This window comes from Bactrocera oleae, chromosome 5, assembly GCF_042242935.1.
Source record: "Bactrocera oleae isolate idBacOlea1 chromosome 5, idBacOlea1, whole genome shotgun sequence".
NCBI classification, from domain to species: Eukaryota; Metazoa; Arthropoda; class Insecta; order Diptera; family Tephritidae; genus Bactrocera; species Bactrocera oleae.
The window spans coordinates 3,006,856-3,031,448 of record NC_091539.1 but is presented as its reverse complement, the minus strand read 5'-3'; the positions used below and the strand labels follow the sequence as shown (position 1 = coordinate 3,031,448).

Below are 24,593 nucleotides of genomic sequence, written 5' to 3'. Positions count from 1 at the left end.
AAAATTTATCATTTTTATGCATAAACATATTTACAAAATAATATTAATAACATATGATTTATTTTTTTATAAATTCTCATAAACTTTAATAGCGAAATAGCGTTGCCACGTGCATGGGAAATTAATAAGGTTTATTCTGCATATTTTATGCATAATTTTAACTGTCAAAAATTAGAATTTTTTCAATTTTAAGTAATTTTTTTTTGGCGTTGCTTTGCTTGAAACGACGTACATACATATACATAAATTAATAATGTACAATAAATTATATGTTTGGTGAAATTTCATTTCCATAAACAAAAAGTGTAAACAAATCAAATGTAAGTATTCAACGACTAACCTAACCTAAAATGTTCGCAATTAATTTAAATTCAAAATTTAACTTACATAAACAAAGAAGTGTGTATATAATAGCATAAACGAGTATATGTTGTATGTATGTATGCGACATTTGTAATTATATATGTTTATATAGCGCAAAAGTGTGGAAATATTTGATATTTAGCACTTGAGACGCCAAAGCATTTTGGCTGAGAGCGTGTGTGAGAGTGTTGGAAATACGATTTTCCCTTAAAATTATACATAATTTAACATAATTAACTGCATTAGAAAACTATTATATGTTATAATACATACTTATATAATACATATGAACAGCCGCGTTTAATGCATACAAATGTATTTTGTCTTGTATGTATTTCTTTAACTTACGTTTAAAATTAATTATTTATATTTACTTGTAATTACAAATAAGTGTATGGAAATAAAATTACATTTCTCATGTTGTTGTTATCTTAAGCTATAATATTGTGTTGCTTGACAAGCTTAAAAGTAAAATTAAATATAAAATGTATGGAAAAATCGCCAGCATTTGAAAATTAGCTACAAAAATCGATTAAATTTCTATAATTTAGGGATTTGCACAAACTTTTAGACTTGCTGGGTGTCAAACACTTGTGTTTCGTTATGATGATGCGTTTTTGTTGTAAAAATATGTTTTTGAGTCCGTTTGTTTATATTTTTGTCTACCGTTATACTTTGTGCTTATCTACTGTTTTTTATATTTACTTTTGCTACTTAATTTCTGGAATTTTTGCTTTCCAGTTAAGTTTTATTTTGTGTTAAATTTTACGGCATTTAAAATTTTGATTCTCAAATTTATTGTTTTCAAACATTTGTTTAAAAAAGAAAAAATACATACACATGTACATATATATTTTAAAATAAAATCTTCAAACGCTACAATGATGCAAGCAAAAAAAATGTTTAAGTTTTCTTTACTTACAAAAAAAAAATTTTTATTTTCTTTACTTTAAAAAAATTTCAAAATTTTCGTTACTTAAAAAAAAATTATTAAATGTTCTTTAGTTAAACCAAAAAAATTTTTTAATTTTATTTACTGTAATATAAAAAAAATTTTTTTCCAAAATTTTGTTACTTTAGCAAACAAAAAGATATTAAAATTTTTTTTTGCATTTTCATTTCGCGCTCCTTTGTTTTTTGTTTTAATATTTTTTTGTAACAATTTTTATAATTTATGTTTTTTAAAAAAATAAAATAAACTATACTTTATAATTAAGAATTATAATTTTTATAAAAAAAATATAAACAAAAAAAAATGTGCAAAATAAAAATGTAAAAAAAATTTTGAATTTTTTTTTGGTTCAAGTAAAGAAAATTTTGAAAAAAAATTTAAATAAATGAAAGTAAAAAAATATATATTAAAAAAAGTAATTAGAAAATACAACAAAAAGATGTGAGTTTAATAGCTTGAAATTTTTTAAAATGTGTTAATTTGAAAAAGATTCGGAAAAATATTCGTAATAATAAAAAATGCAATATAAATTAAAAAAAAAAATGTATTTAAAAAAAATAGCTAGAAAATTTGAATTGGACAAGAATTTAAATTTCACTAAAAAATGCGTTAATTTGAAAAAATTTCGGAAAAACAATTCTGTAATATAGATAGACAAAAGTAAAAAAAAAGTATTTAAAAAAAAATAAACAAAAAATTTCAATTTGAAAAAATTTACAACAAAAAAAATTTGATTTTAATAAATTGAAACTTTTGAAAATGTGTTAATTTAAAAAAGGTTCGAAAAAATTCTCTGAAATATAAAAAATGCAAAAAATTTTCAATGTGAAAAAATTTTTAACTTGAAAAAATTTTTAATTTAAAAAATTTTAAACTTGACTAAATATGCGTGAATTTGAAAAATTTCTAATTTAAAAAATTTTTGATTTGATAAATTTTTTATTTAAAAAAGTGAAAAGGATCGGAAATATAAAAAAATGTAAATCAAATTAAAAAATATTAATTGCTAATAATAAACGAAATTAAAAAATATGTATATTAAAAAAAAATAATAACTAGAAAATGCAAAAGTTTCGAAAAAGAATTCTGTAAGACACCAAAAGTTCCGAAATATTCAATGAAAAATAAATTTGAAAAAAATGTATTGCAACAAATATTTTTATAAAAAATCATACAAGCTTTACGTCTGCAAGTTGATTGTTGGCTTTTGCTGTTTACGAAATACGTTAGAACTATTACTGCTTAAACTTAACTGACTATTTTTTTATATCTAGTTTTGCGCTCAAAGTTTTAGATTTTGCTTGTAGTCCGACTGGTCCCTTGTTTCGTTATTTGTTATACCCAGTTATAACCGCAGTTAGCAAGGTCCACTGGTAATTTTTATTTATCTTTGTTTTTTTTGCGGACCCTAATATTTTTGGGTGTGTCTAAACAGTTTGTTTTTTGGTTAAATTTCCATACCTCAGCTAAACAGTACACTTAGTAGTATTTGTTTTTGCTTTTTGGTGTGTGTATGTGCTTTTTTTTCAATACATTTGCGTTGGTTTTAAAAATTGAAATACACGCGCCGCATTTGTGTGTGGCATGTTGAGAATAATCGGTAATGAGAGAAAAATGAACAACTATGCATACATATAAAGTATAAATATTTTAAATATATGTATATGTAACAAGCGAATATTATAATAGACGCTAATAAATGGAAATACATTGGCGAAAAGCCGCATACATCAAGTTAAGCTTAAGTTAAGTTATGCTTAAGTTAAGTTAAGCTTACGTACATAAATGTAAAGGAAAAAGCGAATTGTGGATAAGTGTAAAATAAGTCACTTAAATATTTCACTTAAAAATAAATAATGCAAACAAAAAATTACCGTTACAGGCTCTAATGACTTTTCATTACTAATTTCAGCAGCATAATTGATTGACGCTCTTGTAACACCCATTATATGCCTTGCCAAAATGTTTCAAAACTATAAACAATTTAGACGCAAATTGTTGTTGTTGTTGTTCTCAACAGGTCTACAAAAGCAACATATACAAGCGTAGTGGCTGCGCCGCTGCCTCCAGCATTTGCTACTTCAAACAAACAAATTTTCAAGTATTTTCTGCTGTCGGCTTAGCCGTTCACCACAATATAATCCTGTTTGTTGGGCATCTTTAACAGCCGCCTCGTGCGAAATTCGTACGCGCGCCGGCAGAACATAACCAGTTCGGGATTTGTATTCTCAGGCACGGTGCGTATGCTATAACAGCTGGAGCGTTTGGGCACAATGGAGACCTCCTCTTCGATGTCCTCCTCTGCAGCGCGTAGACGACGGCGGTATCTGCAAAAATTATATAGTCATAATATGAAAATCAGAATCTCTAACAATTAAGTTGAAATTTCGGAATGCCAAAACTCGAAGTTCTAATGCGTGCCGACAAGCCAAATATAAAATCGTATCGATTTTCGAAATTATGTTAAACATATACACACACTTGCGAAGTTTGTAAAATACAAATTTAGCTTTAAAATTTTTTTTTTGCTCTTCATTTTATTGCTACTACTCACCTACAATATTCGCTGAAAGTGAGCACATAGCACTTATCTTCAATGCAGGCAACTGAGTTGTGATCGCGATGTCTGGACGCGTACACCTCGTCGGGACTATCGTTAGGCTGGCGTCCCTGCTCGGTGTGTTCGGGTCGGTAGTACCACAGCAACGACATCATCATTTCACCTATAAAGTAACAGAAACACACAAATACACACACAAAATAAAATAACGTTAAATGTGTTGTAAATTAAATATATTACGCACCATCTTCGGGATTCTCCCAGAGATGCGCCACCTTTGCCACATATGGCAGATCATTATCCTCATTCGCTTTGAGCAGCACACAGTCGCGTGTGCGTATTATGTCGCCCTCCGAGTGACGCATGGCGAGATAGCAGGTGCGTATGACTAGCGGATCGTCGCTCTGTAATCGTAACGAATATTAAATATAAATTACCCTCACTGATAACGTACACAAGACTTACATTCAGAAATACTGCGCGCTGGAACGGCTCACCCTCCCACGTCCAACCGTTATTCCACTTTGGCACGACATCGCCGCGCGTTGCTGGCGGTAGGCGGTCGTCTAATTCGAAGGAGACTGTGGAATGTTTCACCTTCTGCCGTTTGCGACTGCCGAATTTCGAGCGTGAACGCGTACGTTTAGTACCGTGATGCGGCTGGCAGACAATGCGCGGCATTGGCGGCACCGGCGGCAGGAACACTTGTGCATTGGAATGTTTATCGTGTGGCGGCGCATACTGCTGTTCTTGCACGACTTCTTGTAGCGCCGGCGTCTCATCCAGCTCTTCTGTTGCCATTTGTGCTGGTCCAGCTTCGGTCTCTTCCACTGCACTGCCTTCCGCGTTGCATTTGTCATATATGTTGTTGTTAGTCTCCAATGCCAGTTGCTCTGTGGCCTGCAGCGGCGCTTCCTCAGTTGTTTCCAAAGTATAGTTGTTGTAGTCACAGTCTTGCTGTTTAAGTTTCTGCTTATTTGACTTTGGCTTTTTCGATTTCTTTGCTTTTGTGGTTTTCCGTTTAGCCGGCGTGCGCTTTGACTTGTTTGACATTTTATTTGTGCTGCTGTTGCTGTTGACAATTGCCGTTGGTGCGGCGTACGCCTCTTCTGTGACCTGTGTCAAATCCAAGGCTGTGTTGGGCTCTACATTGCGTGAAGCCAACGCAGCTTCGGTGATTGAGGTAGTTTGTGCGGCACGCGCCATCGCCGCCATAAGTGTGTAGTTTACATCAATAGTCTCAGGCGCAGCAGTGTGCGCTGCTGCTGTTGTGGTTTTAATAGGTTTCTTCGTCTCCGACTTGGAGCGCTTCTCAGCGCACGCCTTTTTGTCTTTCTTCTGTTTACGTTCAGTTGCTGCCTTATCCGCAGCCTGTTCGGTAACGTCAGCAGCATCGCAGTTTGTATACTGATTATGCGTGCCATTGCAACGTGACGTTTCGGGTTCAGAGAAGTAGCCACGCGCCACCGAGTCGATGGTTTCGATCAAGTGCAGCGGTATACAAGTTTTTCGTGGTGTCTTGCCACGCTTCGGTGAAGGTTTCGGCGTAATTCGAAGCGTACTCAGACTGCTGCTACTGTTACTATTGCTACTGCTTTCGGTCAGCAGCATGCGCATTGTTGGCACATCTGTTTGCGTGGTTTCACTGAATTCGCTTTCTGTCTGCTCGGGTTCTTCTACCAAATCGACAATCTCATCCGCGCATGGCTCTATATCTTCTTGTTTTATGTCACTGAGTGTAATCGACTTCTTGCGCTGCTTTCGGCGCTGCAAACGTTCCTGTTTGGCAGCTGCGCGGCGCTTTTCCAAGATCTCCTGCTTGCGGCGTTCTAGCGCTTGCAACTTTTTCTTACGCAACTTCAGTTGCTTCTTTTGCTTATCGGTCAGCACTAGCTGACGCCGACGTATTGTCGCATTAACGCCACCTGCTTTGGCTTGCCTTAACTGCAGTTTACTGTAACGCCCACGTTTATCGAGCTTTCGGCCGCTCAGGCACAAATATGTGCGCGGTTCGGCTTGTTTAATGAGACTTTTGTAACCGTTAGGTGAAGATTTCTTACACTGTAGTTGTGCCTTGGGCAGGTTTAGTATCTTGAGGCGTGACTTTTGGCAACTGCCCGTTGTAGATAGTGCCGGACTGTGGCAAAGATCGAGCACATCATCATCTGAGGTTGTGGAGAGGTCAATGTCGCATTGAATTACTGGTGGCTGCTGCCAGCTGGGTAAAAGACGCATGCGGCCTACAGAGATAGAGAGAGGGAGAGCAAAAAGTTGGGTTAGTAAAATTAGTATACTATTTTTTTAATAAAAGTCATAACATACCTAACGGTTTCAATGTTGGCGTAGCCATAGCATCAGAAACTTCGGCCGACACATCTTCACAGTTCAATGTCAGTGGCTCAGCCTTGATAAGCTTCAATTCAGCCTTCTCATTGTCTTTGTCATGGTTGTGATTGGACTCTTGTTGTTGTTGCATTTGCAATACAGCATTTAATAGCGGCTCATCGTCTTCCAGCTTAATCTTTTCTGCCTTTATTTCTGTCTTCAATATAAAAGGCGTCTGCAGCGTTGACTGCGCAATCTCCGCGGCTGGAAAGGACTCGCTTAATGTGGCTGGCACTTGTGGTGAAGGACTTGGTGTGATAGCAGTCAACAGCTGCTCCGACTGGAGTGTCACAAATTGTGTTTGCGTTTGCTGGTGCGGCTGCGTCTGCGTTGGCGGCTGTTGCAGTTGCTGTTGTGGTTGTACAATTGCATGCGGTTGCTGCGGCAATGTGCGCACATGTATCATTGGTGTCGTATGCGTTTGTAAACTGCTCTGCGTCTGCGCTGTCACATTTGCAGCGGCGCCTGCGTAGACCATCTCACGCGCCATCGTCTTACCAATACGCGCTTTGCGCCCCAATATTGGAAATACGGCACAATTGTTGGCGGTTGTGGTGGAGTTGGTGGTGCTGCTATTGGTAGTTACCGTTGAATTTGGCGTGGATGGTGGTGGTGTCTCCGTAACTGATGTCAAGTCGTAGGCTTCAAGTACTGGCGGCGCATTGTTACCGTTACTGCTCACATATTGCGGCGTTGCCTGTTGTCTGCCAACCACCGGCACTGCCATTTTGTTGTCACTTTGTGCGCTGCGTAAGTGCAGCTTTGCATTAGCCTCTTCAAGTGCCGCCGCCGCCGCCGCCGCCGGCAATGACGCCGTTGACAACTCCTGCTCCGTTAGCGTGTCTAACAGTTTTTCATCGTTGGTCGTGTAGCTCTCAGGCGGCGTTGGTGGCTGTACTACGCTCTCCTCGTACTGGCTTTTATTGTCCGATTCCTCTAATTTCAGCTCGGACTTAACGGCTTGAAACAGATCTAAATGCTGTTGCGTATGTTGCTTGCCGAATAGTAACAGATCGTCGATTTCGGTTGGTGTTGCTGATGCTAAAGCCATTGCTGTCGCTGTTACTGGTACGCTAGCGTGTGTTGTTGTTGTGTTTAGTGTTGTCGTCGTCGTCGATTTTTTAACTGGGCCTCTACTGGTAGTCAATGAATTGTTGATTGAGCTGCTGTTGTTGTTGCTGCTGCTCCTGCTGTTCTGGCTGTGGTTCGTCATATTCGAACTGTTGTTGTTGCTGTTGCTGTTGCTGCTGTTGTTGATTTCCCTGCTGCTGTTGCTGTTGCTGCCATTCATCAACATATTGTTGTTGTTGCTCAAATGACTCATCGTTGAGCAATTGCTGTTGCTGCTGTTGTTCGTGCTGCAGCTGCTGCTGCTGTTGCTGTTGCTGCCGTTGTTGCTACCAATATGAGGCCCAGTATGGACGTTTTTTGGACACGATTGTTGCATTGGACACGGACACTGTGGTGGATATTCTGCAAATGAGAAGCAAAAACATACATATATAAAGCTGCGTTCCAAAAAGTCAGCCAAAACGACTACTTCAATATTCGGTTTCTGTCTATAGCCCACCCCTTACCCACAAATGTATCTACCTATTAGGTGAGAACCATACTTTTCCTTACCCATATACGGTCCCTGTATGCTGCGCGTATAGCACTGCCCTGCAGCGCTACCGCCCGGACTATAGCCGGTATAATAGCCCGGCGGACCTGGATAATGTTCGAGATGTTGTCCGTGTGCTGCCGGTCCAGCCGGCACAAGTTGTGTTCCGGGGGGCGGTGCTGATGGTGGTGGTCCCTGTATGGACGTTGGTGGTGGCGGTCCAGTTGATTGTGCTGCACCCATAGCCGCTGTTGGTGGTGGTGGTGGTGGTCCCTGTTCGTACAGTTCGGCTGGCGGAGGCGGATGACCTGGCTGATAGTATGGATAGCGTCGGTATGTAGAAGGTGGTGGCGGGCCGGCGCTCTGGTAGACTTTGGTCGAAAAGTAGGGTTGATAGGTGGGCGGTGAGTAGCACACCGCTTCCACCGGATATGGTGTACAATAGTTGGCCGGATACGCAGTCGAATAGTGCATCTGCGCATGCATCGAACGTGGATATGGTGAGCTCTGATGAGCGGCGGCAGCCGCAGCAGCAGCAGCTGCGGCAGCAGCGGCGGCAGCTTGTTGATGAAGCTGTTGTTGATGCTGTTGCTGCTGCACCTGCTGGTGCTGTGTGGTGGGCGCGCCGCTATGTGCGACCGGCGGATAACGGAATGGTGTCAAATCGCCGCCAGTAATAAGCACATCACTGTCTGCGCTATCTGCGGCTGTAGCCGATGGTGGTGGCTGTTGGCCGGCAGCAAGCTCCGGATCGGAGCTAAGCGGCGCGGGTATTTGTTGAGATTTCTTGATAGAAGAAGCGGAAGCAGAGCTGGCAACTGTCGGCAGAAGTGGCACATTAGGAGGCGGCGGTGGTGCTGCGGCTACAGTTGGTAGAACGTGTGGTGAGATCAATGGACCGGCAGGTTGGTAATAGCCTGAAAGTAAACCAAGATAGTAGTATGCAATATTAGTTGTTGTGCAGGAAAAATGTCTGAAATCATATTAATGCAATGGATCACAAGGCTGCTTCAGTTTATGCACATTAATCTTAAAAAATATAATAAAGTTGATATTTAGCGCAGTACACACCAGAAAGCATTCCCATCGATCAATTTCATATTAAAAGACATTCGTCACTATGCTAAGCAGCAACATTCACACTTTCATACGCCGAGCGCTGTTAGCGTATAGCGCACAATGTGCAGAAAACCCGAAAATAAACAACAACAACAATAATGTCTATTTATCGCGCATTTTATATTTTTACAGTTGCAGGCGCTGCAATTGTTGTTGCTTTCGACTGCATACTTTGCTTGTTAAACATGTTTTTGTTGCTGCTGCTGCCTTGCTGCCACCGTTATAAGAAAAATCTTACGTAAAAACGCGCGCATATTGCAGTTACGTTGCGACAGCATGCGCGCTTCCATTGGATATTAGAGGTAGGCAGCGCAAGCTAGTGCTGTTCGGTTAGACAGTTGCAACAACAAAAAAACAAGTTTTTATTTTATTTGCTTAATTTTTAATTTTTTACGCTTTGCTTTTGCTTTTTTTTTCCGCACAACTGCATTCAATTGACAGTTGCTGCTGCATTTCGCTAACAGCAGCCAACAGCAACTGAAAACAATGTTGCAGTGTATGTGCGGCAAATAGCAACAGCGACAAAGGTAAAATGCTTAACAAAGCTATAAATTTAAATGTGAAAATTTCCTGGTTTAGTTTTTTTCTCTCGCTTTTTAATCTGTTGTTTTGCCGCTGCTTCTGGTAATTTGACTTTTGTAGTGTGGAAATTTGACATTTTGACTTTTACGTCGGAAAGCGGCAAAGGTTAGTGAGGCATTTGACTGGTACAAAGTGGGAAAATCGATTTGATTTTTGAAAATAGTGTTGGGTTTGGGATTGTATACAAATTAGGGTGAGTGGACAAAGGGTAAAACTTTCGAAACGGAAAAATGCAAGAGAATTGAAATTTTTTCTTAGTTACCAGATTTTTTGTAGAAAATTTAAATTTATTCTTAGTAACTAGTCTCTCTGTTACTTTTTTTTTTTCTGTTGTGAAGAACAATTGTCGAAAATATCGATAAAGTAATGGAAATCGTCAAGTCTGAACGTCATGTAAGCACTGTTTCAATTGCCTATAAGCTAAATGTTGCACAAAAAACCATTTGGAACCATTTAAATAAGGCTGAATGAAAATAGAAGCTTGATGTATAAGTGCCACACAAGCTAACCTAAGCCTCATGGGCCCAATTTCCAGCTTGTGCTGGTGTCAAATTGTTTCTCAGTTGAGGCTTGTTTAAACCGACTGTCCAAGTTTCATAATCAACCGTTGCGCTAATAATCAATTGCGTTTTAATTTACACCTAATTTATATGAATAATAACAGCACTTTTACAAGTGAAACTAATGCAACTCAATTACCACAATTTCATGTTAAATAGAAATGAATCGTCGTGATTACTATCATTTTCCGTGTACGCCTTGTCGAATCACACTTTCAATGACAGCTTAATGTAAATAGTACACAAAAAAGTGTCAGGCTAACAAAATAACCTCTGCGCACACAGCCATACATACATACATTATACGAGTATAAATATGTATGTAGCCACATTTCAGTAATTATAAATTTATATCATGTCACTTGCAGCACACGATTTGATGACTCGATTTTGTGGTTTTCTTATCGCTTAAAGATTCACACATTCACCACAAAGCAGGCATTAATTTTATACGCGCTTCACACGCTGTCGCCGCCTAGTGTTGTTGGCTATACAGCGAACCCACCCACCAACACATTCATCACTAATTTCCGCGCACTGTCAGACTGTCACACAGTCAGCACGGAATCAATGACTACCTCATTAGCATTTGCTTGCCACTTTCAAGCTAAAGCTATGGTTGGTGGGCAGCGGCAGCGGCAGCGTTCATATAAGAAGTGGCGACAATGCCGCTAATCAACCGGTGTCTATCAATCAATACGCCACATAAATTTCAAATGAAATAGGTTGTAGAATAAGAGTATTTGTGGCGTAAGCTGTTTGTTAGTGTGTGTATACGCGCGTATTGTGGCACATCACGAATTTCGTGATGCCGTATAATCTACTATGAACAACAGCTAGATTGTATGGCAAGTTGGAGTTTATTAAAAATGCGCGTAGCCAATATAATATGCGTTTTATGTGCTGGTTAGCGGCGGTGGTGGAGTGTGAGAAGTTACAAAGTACATACTCAAATAAATATTATAGCGGTATATTAGAAGTATATGCAGAGCCTTGCAAAGCATATTTTAAGATCTATAAAGCTAATTTTTTTAGTTAAAAGTCTATGCTTTATCATTTTAAGGTATCTAAGGTAGTGACGGACGCCACTGAGTAATCGGTGTCGTACGGAATTTTAATATTGTTTCAAAAGCACGAAGCATTCCTGAAATAGGTTTGTAAATTCGAGTCGTTCGTGCATGTAAACCTTGTTTTTAAACCATATATTAGTGTCTTTGTAAGTTATTCGTTCTATCCGATGATTCATTCCTTTCTACTCTCTGTCATGCCGTAAATCGAAACACAACCCATCACTAATTCACATCACATCAACACAAACGGGTGCCATTGCCTCAATGCAGTCAGCGCTTTCTTATATAGAGCCAGCAGGCTTGACATCACATCAAGTCAACAGAGTCACACGGCTACTAGACAGGCACCCCAGCAGTCTTTCTTATATACAGCCAGTAGCCTGAATCACATAGCATCACCACGTAACATCACATCAACTCAACAGAGTCACGGCTACTAGCCAGGCACCAAAGCAGTCTTTCTTATAAAGAGCCAGCAGCCTGAAGGCCTGAATCACATAACATCACCACTTGATATCACATCAAGTCAACAGAGTCACACGGCTACTAGCTAGCCACCACGGCAGTCCCTCTTATATAGAGCTAGCAACCAACCTGCACTTCAAATCACCACTTGACATCACAGCAATTTAATAGCGACATGTGAGTCCCAGCCAGCTACGCCAACGATTTTCCTTCCTAGATTCTTGGTTTCGCTCACAAATTTCACGAAGAGGAGAGTTTAAGGACGCAAGGTTAACTTAAAATTGGACTTGGTTTAAATATATAATTTTTTTATAATTATATTTGTATATTCTAAAGGCTCAAGAGGTCCATAATTGTTTTTGAAGCAACAATACAAACGAGAATTTCAAAAAAAAAACAACTCAATGAAGCTAGCTAGAAACTAGATAGCCTCTAGATAGCGGGAAAACAGGCGAATAAGCTCTAATTTAGCAAAGAGATACTTGGCAGCAACAATTTTTCCGAATTCCATTACAAGTTGTTATACTATATAGGTATGCCATTTGAATTTGTTATCTATATACATACATATATAAAAATTACGTGTCACGTTTTCTCCGGGGTAAACTCCTAAACTACTTAACCGATTTTAGTCAAATTTCGCACACTGTGTTCAGTTTGCTCCAACTTAAAAGATAGGAAAGTTTATATCTTAATTATGTAAAAAAGAAAAAATTAAAAAGAAAATTATTAATTACAGTTTTTCAATAAAGTTCCAAATGGAAAATTAATTATTTTTTCCATTGAAAAACATTTCGATTTTTATACCCGCAAAAACGTTTTCGCCTTTATTCGTCTATAATATTTTCACTATATTGAATAGTTTATTATACCGTGATCGGATCAACAAATAAATCTGTATATATTTCTAAGCAGAAGCTCTTGAACAGTAGAACTAACAGTAGAATCATAAGTTGTATTTATGCACAAAAAGCATAAAAAACTGTAAAAACGATGTCATCATATGTAACTTTGCTATACACTTTAAGTAGCTAGATGTGAACAGCGGTTAAGAATGGCACAATTGCCGGGGTGTGACAAGTGCTTAAATATTATAGATAATAAAGTAACACATAAAAATAAATTAAGTGAAAATATGTACAAAAACAAAAAAATGTTGAACAGCTGTCAACGCACTGCCATCAAACCAGACCTATTGGTTATGCAGCGGAAATAACCTAACAATATGACAAGACGGTAATTTCGACTTAAATTGTTTGCGAACATGAGCGCAATAACTAACAACCCCTAAGCAAGTGTAGCGTACGGCTGACAGCACATTAGCACCTTGCTGCAGACGCGGCACAGGACGAAACGCTACGCAGCCATACCGTGAAGCACGCTTAGCTTTTAGAGTCAATGACATGTCAAGATAAATAAAGGTTTAGCTGGTGCTAACATGCATCCACAAACAAATACGTATGCAACGTGCGTACTAGTCTACACACTTGTAATAAGCATGTACTATAAATGACTACACCCTTGTCGTACACCTACATACATACACACCTAGGCAATTGCAATGTATCGACAATAAAAATCACAACATACTTAAATGGTAATAAAATTGTGGTTGCCTAATGTCGACACCGCGACACGACAAACAGGTACGCACATACACACGAACGACATGTACGAGCATGCACACACGAACATTTTACATTGATTTTCTTGCACACTTCCTGTTTCCGTTGGAAAAGCGAGCGCAAGGAGTGCGCCACAGCAGTTTTGCCTTGGGCTTTGTCAGGATTGTTGTTAGCAAAGGTCTTTGACATGGAATATGTTTGCGTTTGATTGCTTGATTTGTTGTTGGCATGATTCAATTCGTAGACATCTTATTATTGCGAAAACATCTATATTTCTATTGCGATTGATTGTGGCTGTGAGAGCAATAAAAATGCGGAAGCCAAAAGTAGTAAACAAACATGAGGTAAACATATCAAGCAATATCAATATGTCTCCGCATACTTCTGTATATGTGTTTTGCAAATAGGTATGTCTGCATGTATTTGTTGTGAATTCCAGCCATAGCTGTGTCTTGAATTGTAATTGCCTTGCAATGTTTATGGTTTGATGGCTTCATTATGACAACTGCAAGTCAGCACGCCCAACACATTAAAATATTTAAAGAAAGGTGTTAAGTAATTAGCGTTATGTGTTTGTTGGATAAGGCTTTATAGCAAGCACAACCAAATGGCGGCGATGAGTACTGAAGGCAGAAGAGATTCGTATAATATTTACATGAAGTAGATGATTGCAACTAAATAGTGCTTAAGAACAAATTTACTACACTATTGCGGAAGGCTACTGGATTATAGTTGCCAGGATACCAGCGTTGGTTACTATAACAGAATTTTACTTTGCGCAAGGCTACTGAATCCAGTGTACTTGTAAACGCAGTTAAAACAACTGAGTTTACATTTCGGAGAGAACGGGAACAATTTCTTTCGGACTCGAATTTCTTAGATGGCTCAGGTGTTCTGAGGCAATATTTTGCAGATTCTTCAACAATTCACTACAAACGTCGCCGTACCCCGGTTTTGTTTCTAAGGCACTGCAAAATATGGATGTTATTAAAAAGAGCAAGCTGGCGATGCGCACGCGGAGATATTGCAAAGAAAAACAAAGCAAATGGAAAAAAAGAAAAAAAAAACATATTAAGAAAAAAATTGGATTAACAATAAAAATGCCAAAAAAAAATACAAAACAAAAAATGTAAAAAAAATACACAAAAAAAAAATACAAATTAAAAAATGTAAAAAAAATACACAAAAAAAAAAAAAATACACAAAAAAAAAAAATCCAAATAAGAAAAAGAAATGCAAAATAAAAAGTAAAATGCAATAAAACAAACGAAAATTATTTATTATTATTACTTTGCAAAGTGAAATGCTGCATTTTCATGACAAGTGCTTTTAACTCTGAACAGTGCGCTCGCGCCAATTTAACAAAAGTTGATTTTTCAGAAGTGCCCTGCGATAAGTCGAGTGCGAAATTAATACAATTTACACACACTTGTGTAGCGTGAAAGAGCAAACATTGTAAAGTGTGATAATTACGTTGAATTAAAAGTGCAAATATTAAAAATGCAGTGCATAAATGTAAAGCAAACGTAGAAATATAATTCAAATTAATAAATCAGCTGCTAACAATGCACAGCAACGCTTAAAAACCGCAATAACAAACTCACGTTTGTCTAAGGCAGACAGAAGATAATAAATTTATGCAAACAAACAGCGAATGCAAAAAAAATCACCCAATATAGCCGCTGCCGGTGCTACCAATAAAGTAATGCGCAAATAATGTGCAGCTGTCCGACATATACATATGTATGTATGTATATGCAGTGCAAATATATGCAAATTGCAACAACTAAAGCTAAGTTGGCTTAGAATAAATGTAAAATCAATCGTCTGGCAAAACGTTTTAAAAACTCGTCGCAGCAACAACATATTGCAAAGACTTGTGCCACACATTTGCTGCATATTGAACAGGCACTTGGTGAATGCTTTAAGATCACGTGTTCACAGAGCGCACTAAACATGCTACATAAATGGAGACTAACATAAAAGGTATTAGAGTTGACAAAATATTTAAGGAATTATTGTAACAAATTCAAAACTAAAGCACTTTCAATAAAAAAGCCAACGATTAATTATCGATTATTCAAAACATTAAAATAAGTACATGTTCACACTATTGGTTTCAAGAGTATAAACGATGAATACAGCGAACACTGAAAGACAATTTACGCAAATATTATTACAAACAGCATTTTTACATACATATTTCAAATAATTACGCTATGGTAGGGCGGTTCATTGCTTTGCCTAAAAGATGCATTCTTTCAACTTTCATTATTAATTTACACCTAAAGTGCCTAAACGACGCAAATAAATATGTTAAATGAATGAATGAATGAGCAAATGACAGACTGATTGCCGGCATAACGTTTAGCTGACAGCCGCGCAGTAAAACAGACAGTATATGCCCACCAATTGCACAGCAGTCGGGCGCATTTTGTCACATATTTGCATTATGCGCGACTTGACGCCCAGATATTTAGCGCTACTTGACTGCAAAATGGCAAAGTGTTACTATTTCTGTGCTTATTGTGCTAATGTATGTCGTTGTGTAATGCATGTGTGTGAGCATTTTTCGCGCAAATTGTGCGCATAATTAGTCAACGAGTTGATGAACGCGTCAAAAGGCCTGAACGAGTATGACACAAACATAAGTACATAAAATGGTTCGGATATGTGTCACATGTGCATAATTATTAGTTGTGTGTATAAATAGCGGGAGTTGTTACCATATGCGAATCGCGACATGCAAATTAACTGTCTGTCTGTGGATATGCTTTGGTTGTTGGTTAGCAAGAATTAGTATGACAATTTTTGCATACCCTTAGATCACAATTTTCATTTCAGCTTCGATTTTTAGTTAACGGATGTTATATTTCGATTTTTTTTTGTTTTATAGTAAACAAGATTTTTTATATCACTATTGTGTTATAGTGATATTCTAGCCTATACATTAAAAAAAATCGAAATTTTTTCATACCTTGGTAGATTAGATATTAAAAAATATTTCCCAAAAAGCGTTTTTCAAAATTCAAATAATTTTGAAAATTCGATTAATTTTGGAAATTCAAATAATTTACAAATTCAAATAATTCAAATAATTTTCAAACTTCAAATAATTTTCAAAACTGAAGCCGTATTAGTAGCGTGGCAATTAGACCGGTTTGAGCGAAAGAATGGAATTTTTTGAAATTTAGCTCTAGAACTAGCATACCACTAGACTAGCATATCTCCTTTAGCTAATTTTAATTGTTTTAAACTATTTAAGTTGCAGAACTCATTATAATTTTTTTTTCTTTTTAATTTAATTGATTACAAAACCAACTGTCATTGACAAATTTACATTTTAAACTGAAAGCGGACTATGTGACTTAAATTTATAACTTTTCGCTTGCAGTAAAGCGCATAAATAATGCGCCATTTAGCGTATTCAACGCATCATCAATGCGCGTCCCCTTCTGCGTCGCCTGCCACGCAAAGCAGCGCACATAACATTATCATCATCACCATCAGCCACATCAACGTGGCCATCATCAATGTCATCAGCGCATAAATAATTAAACGCCGCTATGCATGCGGCCACTTCTCCGCTTCTCAGTGTCAGCACAGAGGAATTTTGAAGTGTTATAATTGCAGCAAGTAGCTACGTAGATACACACACACACACAGACACTAATGCGGCGCGCACGCATAGTGCAAATAGGCAATGAATGTATGGCAAAAAAAAAAGCGCCAATAAGGCCGCGGCTGTCAGAGCCAGCACTTACTAATGCGTATGATTATCATAATGATAATTATGATGGCAATGATTTTGTTGTTGCGCTTGTATCATTGCTAATACGCGCGCTGCTGCGAGGCGTGCGAACGTTGATGTGGCGTTGACGAGCCGTTGCAAGTGAATGCGCCTTAATGGCAAAATGAAATAGGAGAAAACATAGAAGCGGCTAAGTATGACGGCAGCACAAAAGTGCTCAATGAGGGTTTGCATTACTAACGTCGGCACTGCTGCTTGTTGACAGTTGTTTGTTGATGTGCGGAAAGTTGATGGTGCGTTGCAGCTGAAGCAATGCTTGTATGTTCACTGAGGTGTGGCGCATCATAAGTTCTGCGTAATTAGGCGCATTTTTTATGGCCAACACCACATACGTAACGTAGTGTCAGTAGAGAACGCGGTGAAGGGCGAGCGCTCCAATAATTATGTACATGGAGCGTAATAATTAGCATGGTTTGATCTGCGGCTTGTAATAAGAATTAGCGATTTGTGTTAATATTTTATAGATGATAGGGTGGGAAATTTTTAAACAGTTTAAAAAAAGTTTGCCTTACAAGAACTTTATTCTAAATGGTCAGTTTGTATGGCAGCTATACGCTAAAGTGGTCCAAAATCAGCGGTTCAGACAAATGAGTAGCTTCTTGAGGCGAAAAGGATGTGTGCTAAATTTCAGATCGATATTTCAAAAACTGCGGGACTAGTTATACAGACAAGCTTAATATACACTGTTCAGGGTAAAAAAATATATCGATATGTGAGCCTACTAACGAAAATTTTACCCAATTTGATGATTGTTATAAATCTCTTACACTTGATTGACATTAATTTGCGTAACACAACGCGTTTCATTGACCTAAAAACCACGAAAATATATGCATGCGCAGAGTCAACGAGTAATCGATAACTCGGTGTAAGTGCTGGCGCTTTCAATCACTTTCGAACGCATTCAATCACGCTGAAGTGTAGCAATTGTCGCAGGAAATTGCTGCCACTTGGCAAGGAAAAGCCATATAAAATGCAAAATTTGTGTCAAAATTGTGCAAATAAGTGGTGAACCGAGATTTTGAGTGGAAATGAAAGAAAGGATGTGTGTATATTTTAGATTGCAACAAAGTTGTTGCTTGTAGCGCAAAACACGCATTAGCATATTATGGAATTTTTTTTGGGAAATTCTTAATTTTTTCTTGCTAAAAAAACTTTTTTTTCTTGCATAAAAAAAAATTCTTTCTTGCAAATAAAAATAATTTTATTCTAACAAAAAAAAATCGTTCTAGAAACCCAGGCTTTAAAGCAATATGCCATCGATTTCATGCTTATATGAATACTCGTAGCCGCAGCATTGGCGTTACCAGCGAATTAAAGCGGCAACAACAAAGAAAATTTTGCATGCAACAACACACACACACGCGCATAAAGAAAAAAAATGCACACAATACCAAGGCCATGAAACGAGATATTTGCAACAGCAAAAAGCAAAGTACAACAACAACAAAACCATAACAGCAGCCTCATCTGTGGTCTGAGAGTAGCAGCGACTATATCGGCGAAATCAGAACAATCCAATCATTGAAGGTGCAACTGGTCAGCGTAGCTAATGCGACACCTATGTATTGTATATGCTAAAGCGCATGCATACATGCACATGGCTGCGTGTATATGTGTACGAATGCAGGTGTGCACATGCACTATAACCTATACGCGGCTTATTCCACCATTGCCGTCAGGCGTGTGATTGGTTTGATGTGTTGAAACGCTTCCTGTGTACCAACACCGATTGGTGGCATACGAAGTGGTGCACCGCAAACACCAACAACAAAGTGTATACAGAGATGTGCGGATGTAAGGCTAAAGCATTCGTGCAGCTATCAGCAGGTCACACTCGCATGCTTGTGCCCGCAAATGCGCCACAGCAGGCAAATGCTGCGTAGCTAAAACTTGTGTGTGTGTGTGTATGCATGCAAGTATGTGTGTACATACATATGTATGTCAATTGCTGTTGGCAGTATGCGTCTGCTGGAGCGCTGACAAAACACACTGGCCAATTCATCATTTTGTCAGCGTGACAAACTCAACAATTGACAATTTTTCAAACTGCCAACGCTGAGCAGTTGCTGAGCTGCTGAGCAGTCAGCGGACGTGGCTCAATGTCTGTTTGGGGAGTTGATGGTTTGCCTGCTCAATCAGCGTTCGTTTGTGAATATGTAAATGTGTGTTGACAGCTATGCGGTGGCTGGGTTTGCTTGGTGTTCGGGCGGTAGTAGGCGCACATGTTACCCCTTATTACTTATTTATGCATTTGCATGCGTGTGTGTAGCTACGTATGTGTGTAAGGTTTTTATTTTCGTATTTTTTTGTCGCTTGACGTCCTGCGTGAATGCTGATAAAGTGTGACAGATAAAAAAGCGACTTTTGAATATTTTAAGTGGACTATCAACGGCGGTTGGGCCGCATGCCATAAAACATACTTTAACTCTACTGTCATTTTGCGTTCGGAGTGGTGTGGTGAGTATGTAAAATAGGCGAGTTAATAATTTTCAGCGTTTTTAGTTTAAGAATTGTACATTTTTGTGCCGTTACGACATTTTTTTAACTATTTGTTTTCCTCTCTTCACTAACCCTTCAATAAGTGCATAAGTTGCAAAGGTTAATTTTAAAATTTCGACGCAGCGTTATATTAACTGCTCTATTTAAATCGATAATGTTATCGACTGTTACGGATTTTTGAAAAAAAAAAAAATTATCTCATATGGTGGCTACTAAAAAATTAAGATCGATTTAAAATTTTTTTTTTTTTACTTTTTCGAATTTTTTTTCATTTTATTAAAAAAAAAATTGTTTAAGCTAAAATCGGTTTTTTTAATATTAAAATTTATTAATTTTTTTTTTTAAATATCACAATTAAATTGAAATTAAAATTAATTTTTTTTTAATAAAAAATATTATGAATTATATAATATATCTTTTTAAATAATTAAAAATTAAAATATTTAAACAAAATTAAAAAAAACAGGTTTCGTTTCAGTTTTTGTTGGTTCTACGATAGAGATATATTTAAAGATTATTTTTGCAAAATTTCAAGTAAATCGACCGAAACTGATTCCAACTTAAGATATCGTGAAGGCCGCGTCGAAAAAAGTAGTTTCGCGAAAAACTCGACGTCCACTCAAATTCTACTTTTCCCGACATTAAATGGCTATAGCTTAGAAAGTAATTTGAATTTAAAAAAAAAAAAGCTTTTGGCGAGATATTTTGAATTTTTATCTAGCGATAAATTATCGAAATTTTATAATAATTAAATAATGAAATTTTTAATTTTTCACATTCCTAGACTAGAATACCCTTTCAAATAAATTTCAATTAACCACAAAACACTTAACTGCTGTAATGTGCTTGCTTGCAATAACGAATCTTAGTAAAAATATAAACAACAACACATTTCGCACTTAAAACTCGAAAAGCCATTAATTTGCTTTTATTACGCAACATGCCGCGCGGTGGGCCACAGCTTAAACTCAATTAAACGTGGATTACTACAATATTTGTGTACAACCACAGCACTTCATAGAGGCGTCGGCAGTAAATTAACGGGTGTTGACAAAATTGCGGCAACGACAAATAAATTCGCACATAATTACATTTAAAGAACTGGCGCCAAACCTTCCAAAAACCAGTATAACACAGCACAATAAATGGCGACCGACAGACTGGCTTCAGGGCTGCACGCTACACGCGAAAAACAATACACATGAGCAAACGCCTTTTTCGGCGTAAATCGTCACACGTTCGCCACGATAGTTGTCCACCTTACCCTCACTGCAGGTCATGATTTGGTATGTGACACATGTCTAATTTGCTGTGTTTGACGCGCGGCACACGCATTTGTCAAATTGCGTTCACATTTCTATTACTCGTTTTGGGCCTTGGCTTTGTTGTTGTTGTTATAATTTTGTGCCACATTGATTGCCTGACATATTATTTATACCTACATACATACATGCATACATGCATGCTTTGACCGCAAGCGCCGCAAATTATTGATGGTCATAACGCAGCATGCCGCCGCCGGCCACACCAAGCCACATGCCAGCGCAAACCCGAAGCGGCAAAATGCGGCATAAAAGCCTTTGCTGCTACGCGCAACAATTTCATATTGAAGTTGAAAAGGCGGTGACGACGGTGGCAATAAACGAGGCTGCGTAAAAAATGGAATAGCTTGAAAGCAAATGACGCGCGGAAGCATAATTCACGTGAGCGCCGCAATCGCGAAAAGCATGCTTGTGTCGATCAGCACAAGTGTGGTATGTACTTGGCGTATATGTGCGCGCGAGGTGTGCGCTTTGACAGTCATAAGTGTCAAATGATAAACGGAGCAGATCTCACAGCAGCCGCACAAGCTGTCACTTCTTAACTGGACACAGCGACAAATTGCTTGCAAAGATCATCTGCTGTTCGCGCAAACCGACAAACAAGCGCTTTAACACACACAACACCAGACAGCTGCATTAAATAGTATGACAGATGGGCGCTGACAGTTGCGTTTAAAACAAAATCATGCGCGCGAACATTTAAGAAATTTATTAACTGCTAGTAACAATATTATATACTTTTTTTTCTTTCACAAAATTTATTTCTATAAATATTTGGTGTTTCTTTTTTATTTGTATATTTGTTTGAAAAGCAATTTATACGCTACATATACATATGCAGCGATAACACCACAAATTGTGGGCGTTTGTGACACTAATGAACTGAATTTGTTCCGAATGCATTTGCTGGTTTGTTTAGCTGCGAAGCACGCTGCAGCTGTTGTTATTGTTTTTCATTTTTGTCGCGCTTATTAGTGTACACTTCTACACTCTTGTCCGCTCGCGCCAGCGTGACATTGTGTTTGACATTTGTCAACTTTTGTTGTCTCAGTTTACGTTTTGTTTAGTTTTTTGTTGTTATTTATGTGTTTTGTAGATAAGCGTGCACTGCCGAGTGACAGCAGACTGGCTTAACCTAGGGTCGACATTCGCGATAACAGTTGAAAGCTTTGTGCTGTCAAAGCGTTAATTGGTTGTTATTTGTTTTTAACAAATTAATGGGTTACGACGGTCAAACGAAACTGGTTTACAAGTTTCCAGATGTCAAATGCATAAGAACTTGATTTGTGACGGCTTAAGAAAGCACAAAATACCTACTTAGAATGTGTAATTGTTATAAAGACGAACAGCTGATTTGATTGATTAACCGTTATTTTAGTTGCGTTAATTTTATCTGTTATCGATATTTTTAAACTGTTATCAATATTTTTATCCGTTATCGATACTTTTATTGATTAGCGATATTTTTAATCTGTTGTCCAGATTATTTATCTGTGATCGATATTTATTTATTATCAAAAATGTGCCGTGTTACCGATTTTTTTAAATCTGTTACTGATACTTTTTTAGCAGTTATCGATATATTTTTTATCAGTTACCGATCTATTTTATCTGTTACCGATATATTTTTTTATCGATATCCCCTATTGTTATCAGTAATCGATATTTTTAGCAGTTATTAATGATATCGATACTTTTATATATCAATATTTTTAATCTGTTACCAATATTTTTGATCTGTTCTCAATTTTTTTTATCTGTTATCGATATTTTTAATCTGTTATCAATTAATTTTTTAATTCTTATAACTTTTTTGCTATCTGTTATCGATGTTTTTATCAGTTATCAATATTTTCTATCTGCTATCGATATTTTTTCATATGTTATTAATATATTTTGCCTGTTATTGATATTAATTTATTATAAAAAATGTGCGATGTTTAAATAAACATGCTTTAACACACGTCTACACTACTAATCAACTATATTTTGCAAGAAAATTTTCTTTAATATAATTTGCCTTTAAATGTTCTCCCCAACTTTCATCGATACATAAATTCTAAAATCAGTGCCTTTGCATGCTAATTTGCCTGATTTTTATTAATACACATTTGTTCAAGCATAGTCATTAATCATTTTTATGTGACCCACAAAATTCTGCAAATTTCTGCTGTTCATCAGGCATTTCTACTTGTACTACTTTTAGTACATACATATCTACCTCCTCGGCTTTTTCAACTGTCAACAAAAAATGATAAATGTATATAATTTTACTGAATAATCGCCCACAATTATGAGCTGACATTTTTGTGTGAATTTCATTCTTTTTCGCAGCATGCAAAGTATTTTGTGCGGAATTTGCTGTGATATAGCGTGGTTATTTGTGGTTAAATCTACTTCTTTCTACGTATTATATAAGTTATTTACTTTAAAAAACAAAAAAAAATCGAATTTGTGTATAGTTTTTTTTTGGGAATCGCGCGCAAATAATAAATGACTTTTCTCTACTAGTTTTCTTTACCTCGTCCCAACAAGTGTGCCGCATAGAGTATATCGCGAAAATGCTGATGCGCCTGCTGATGCAATAAAGTAAACGATTCGGCCAAATTGGCAGCCATTGCCGCGGCACCGAGCCCGCCAAGCGCCGCCGTTGCCGGCAATATGCTGGTTGCTGATGTTGTTGGCAATGTTGCATTCGCCGCTTGTTGTGCTGACAGCGGGGCGCCTGACATGCTGCTGTACGACGGCATGGCTACTGCAGCGGCGCTCGTTAGTGCGTTGGAAAGCGCCGCGGCGCTGTTAGGCAAAAGGCAGCTACTGCTGTGCGCACTTTTAAGGCCACCGACATGATTGTGCAGCAGCAAGCCGTGTTGGTGTATGTTGCAGGCGTTGCTGTTGTTGTTGGCCGTTGGTGACAGCGCTGAGCCGGACAGCGAGGAGATTGTGTCGCAAGCGCTGCCTGTGCTGCCAACACTAGAGCAACGTTGCTGTTGCGCTGCTTGTGTTTGCGTCTGTTGCTGTAACTGCTGATGTTGGCATAACGGTTTCGTGTTGAGGCGCAGTGATTTTATCAACTGTGCCGCGGAGGTTTTGATGCAATTGTCTTGCCGCTGCTGCTGCTGCTGTTGTTGCTGCTGCAGTTTGAGCAAATCACACATTTCACAGTTTTTCATGTTGCCCGGCGGTTTTTCTCGTTGCTAGCGTCGCTAATTTTTCTGCGCTTTTTAATATCAGCGTTGTTTTATGGCTGATTTTACGATGTTTTTATAATTTGTTTGTTTGTTTGTATTATGCTTTTGTTACAAAAATATATGTAGGTATGTACAAATTTTATGTTTATTGCTTTTCTGTTTTCAACAAGGAAGCGTTTCTTTTCAATTTTTATTTATTTTTGATTTTACTTTGCTTTGTCGTCGATAAGGCAGCTATTTTTACAATTTGTTTAACTTTTCTTTCTTTGATTTGCTCAGCACTTTAAGTTGGTTTTATAGTTTGTAATTTATTTTGTTGATTGGCATTTCGTTTAGTAGCCAGCGATTTGTCACACTTTTGTGCAATAATATTGTGATGATGTTTTTAAACTTTTTCATGCAATTTTTGATTTCTGCTTCGGCACTAATATTTTATTATTTGCTTGATATTTAACATAATCTGCATATGAGAGATGGATTTTA

The 24,593-nt window shown here is 37.6% G+C and overlaps 1 protein-coding gene across 2 annotated transcripts in view; it reads right to left on the bottom strand.

Annotated features, from left to right (window-relative positions):
• Positions 1-2,704: 2,704 nt before the first annotated feature.
• The window catches only part of Hers (Histone gene-specific Epigenetic Repressor in late S phase), a 185,998-nt gene continuing 164,109 nt past the window's right edge, over positions 2,705-24,593 (bottom strand). For both annotated transcript variants that reach the window (XM_070109860.1, XM_036359364.2), the window contains exons 5-10: positions 7,884-8,780; positions 6,198-7,733; positions 4,341-6,115; positions 4,120-4,279; positions 3,870-4,038; positions 2,705-3,642 (exon numbers count right to left, since the gene is read on the bottom strand). In XM_070109860.1, the coding sequence (XP_069965961.1) occupies positions 3,435-3,642; positions 3,870-4,038; positions 4,120-4,279; positions 4,341-6,115; positions 6,198-7,733; positions 7,884-8,780 (4,745 nt within the window). In that variant the 3' untranslated portion in view covers positions 2,705-3,434. The remainder of the gene's footprint in view (positions 3,643-3,869; positions 4,039-4,119; positions 4,280-4,340; positions 6,116-6,197; positions 7,734-7,883; positions 8,781-24,593) is intronic.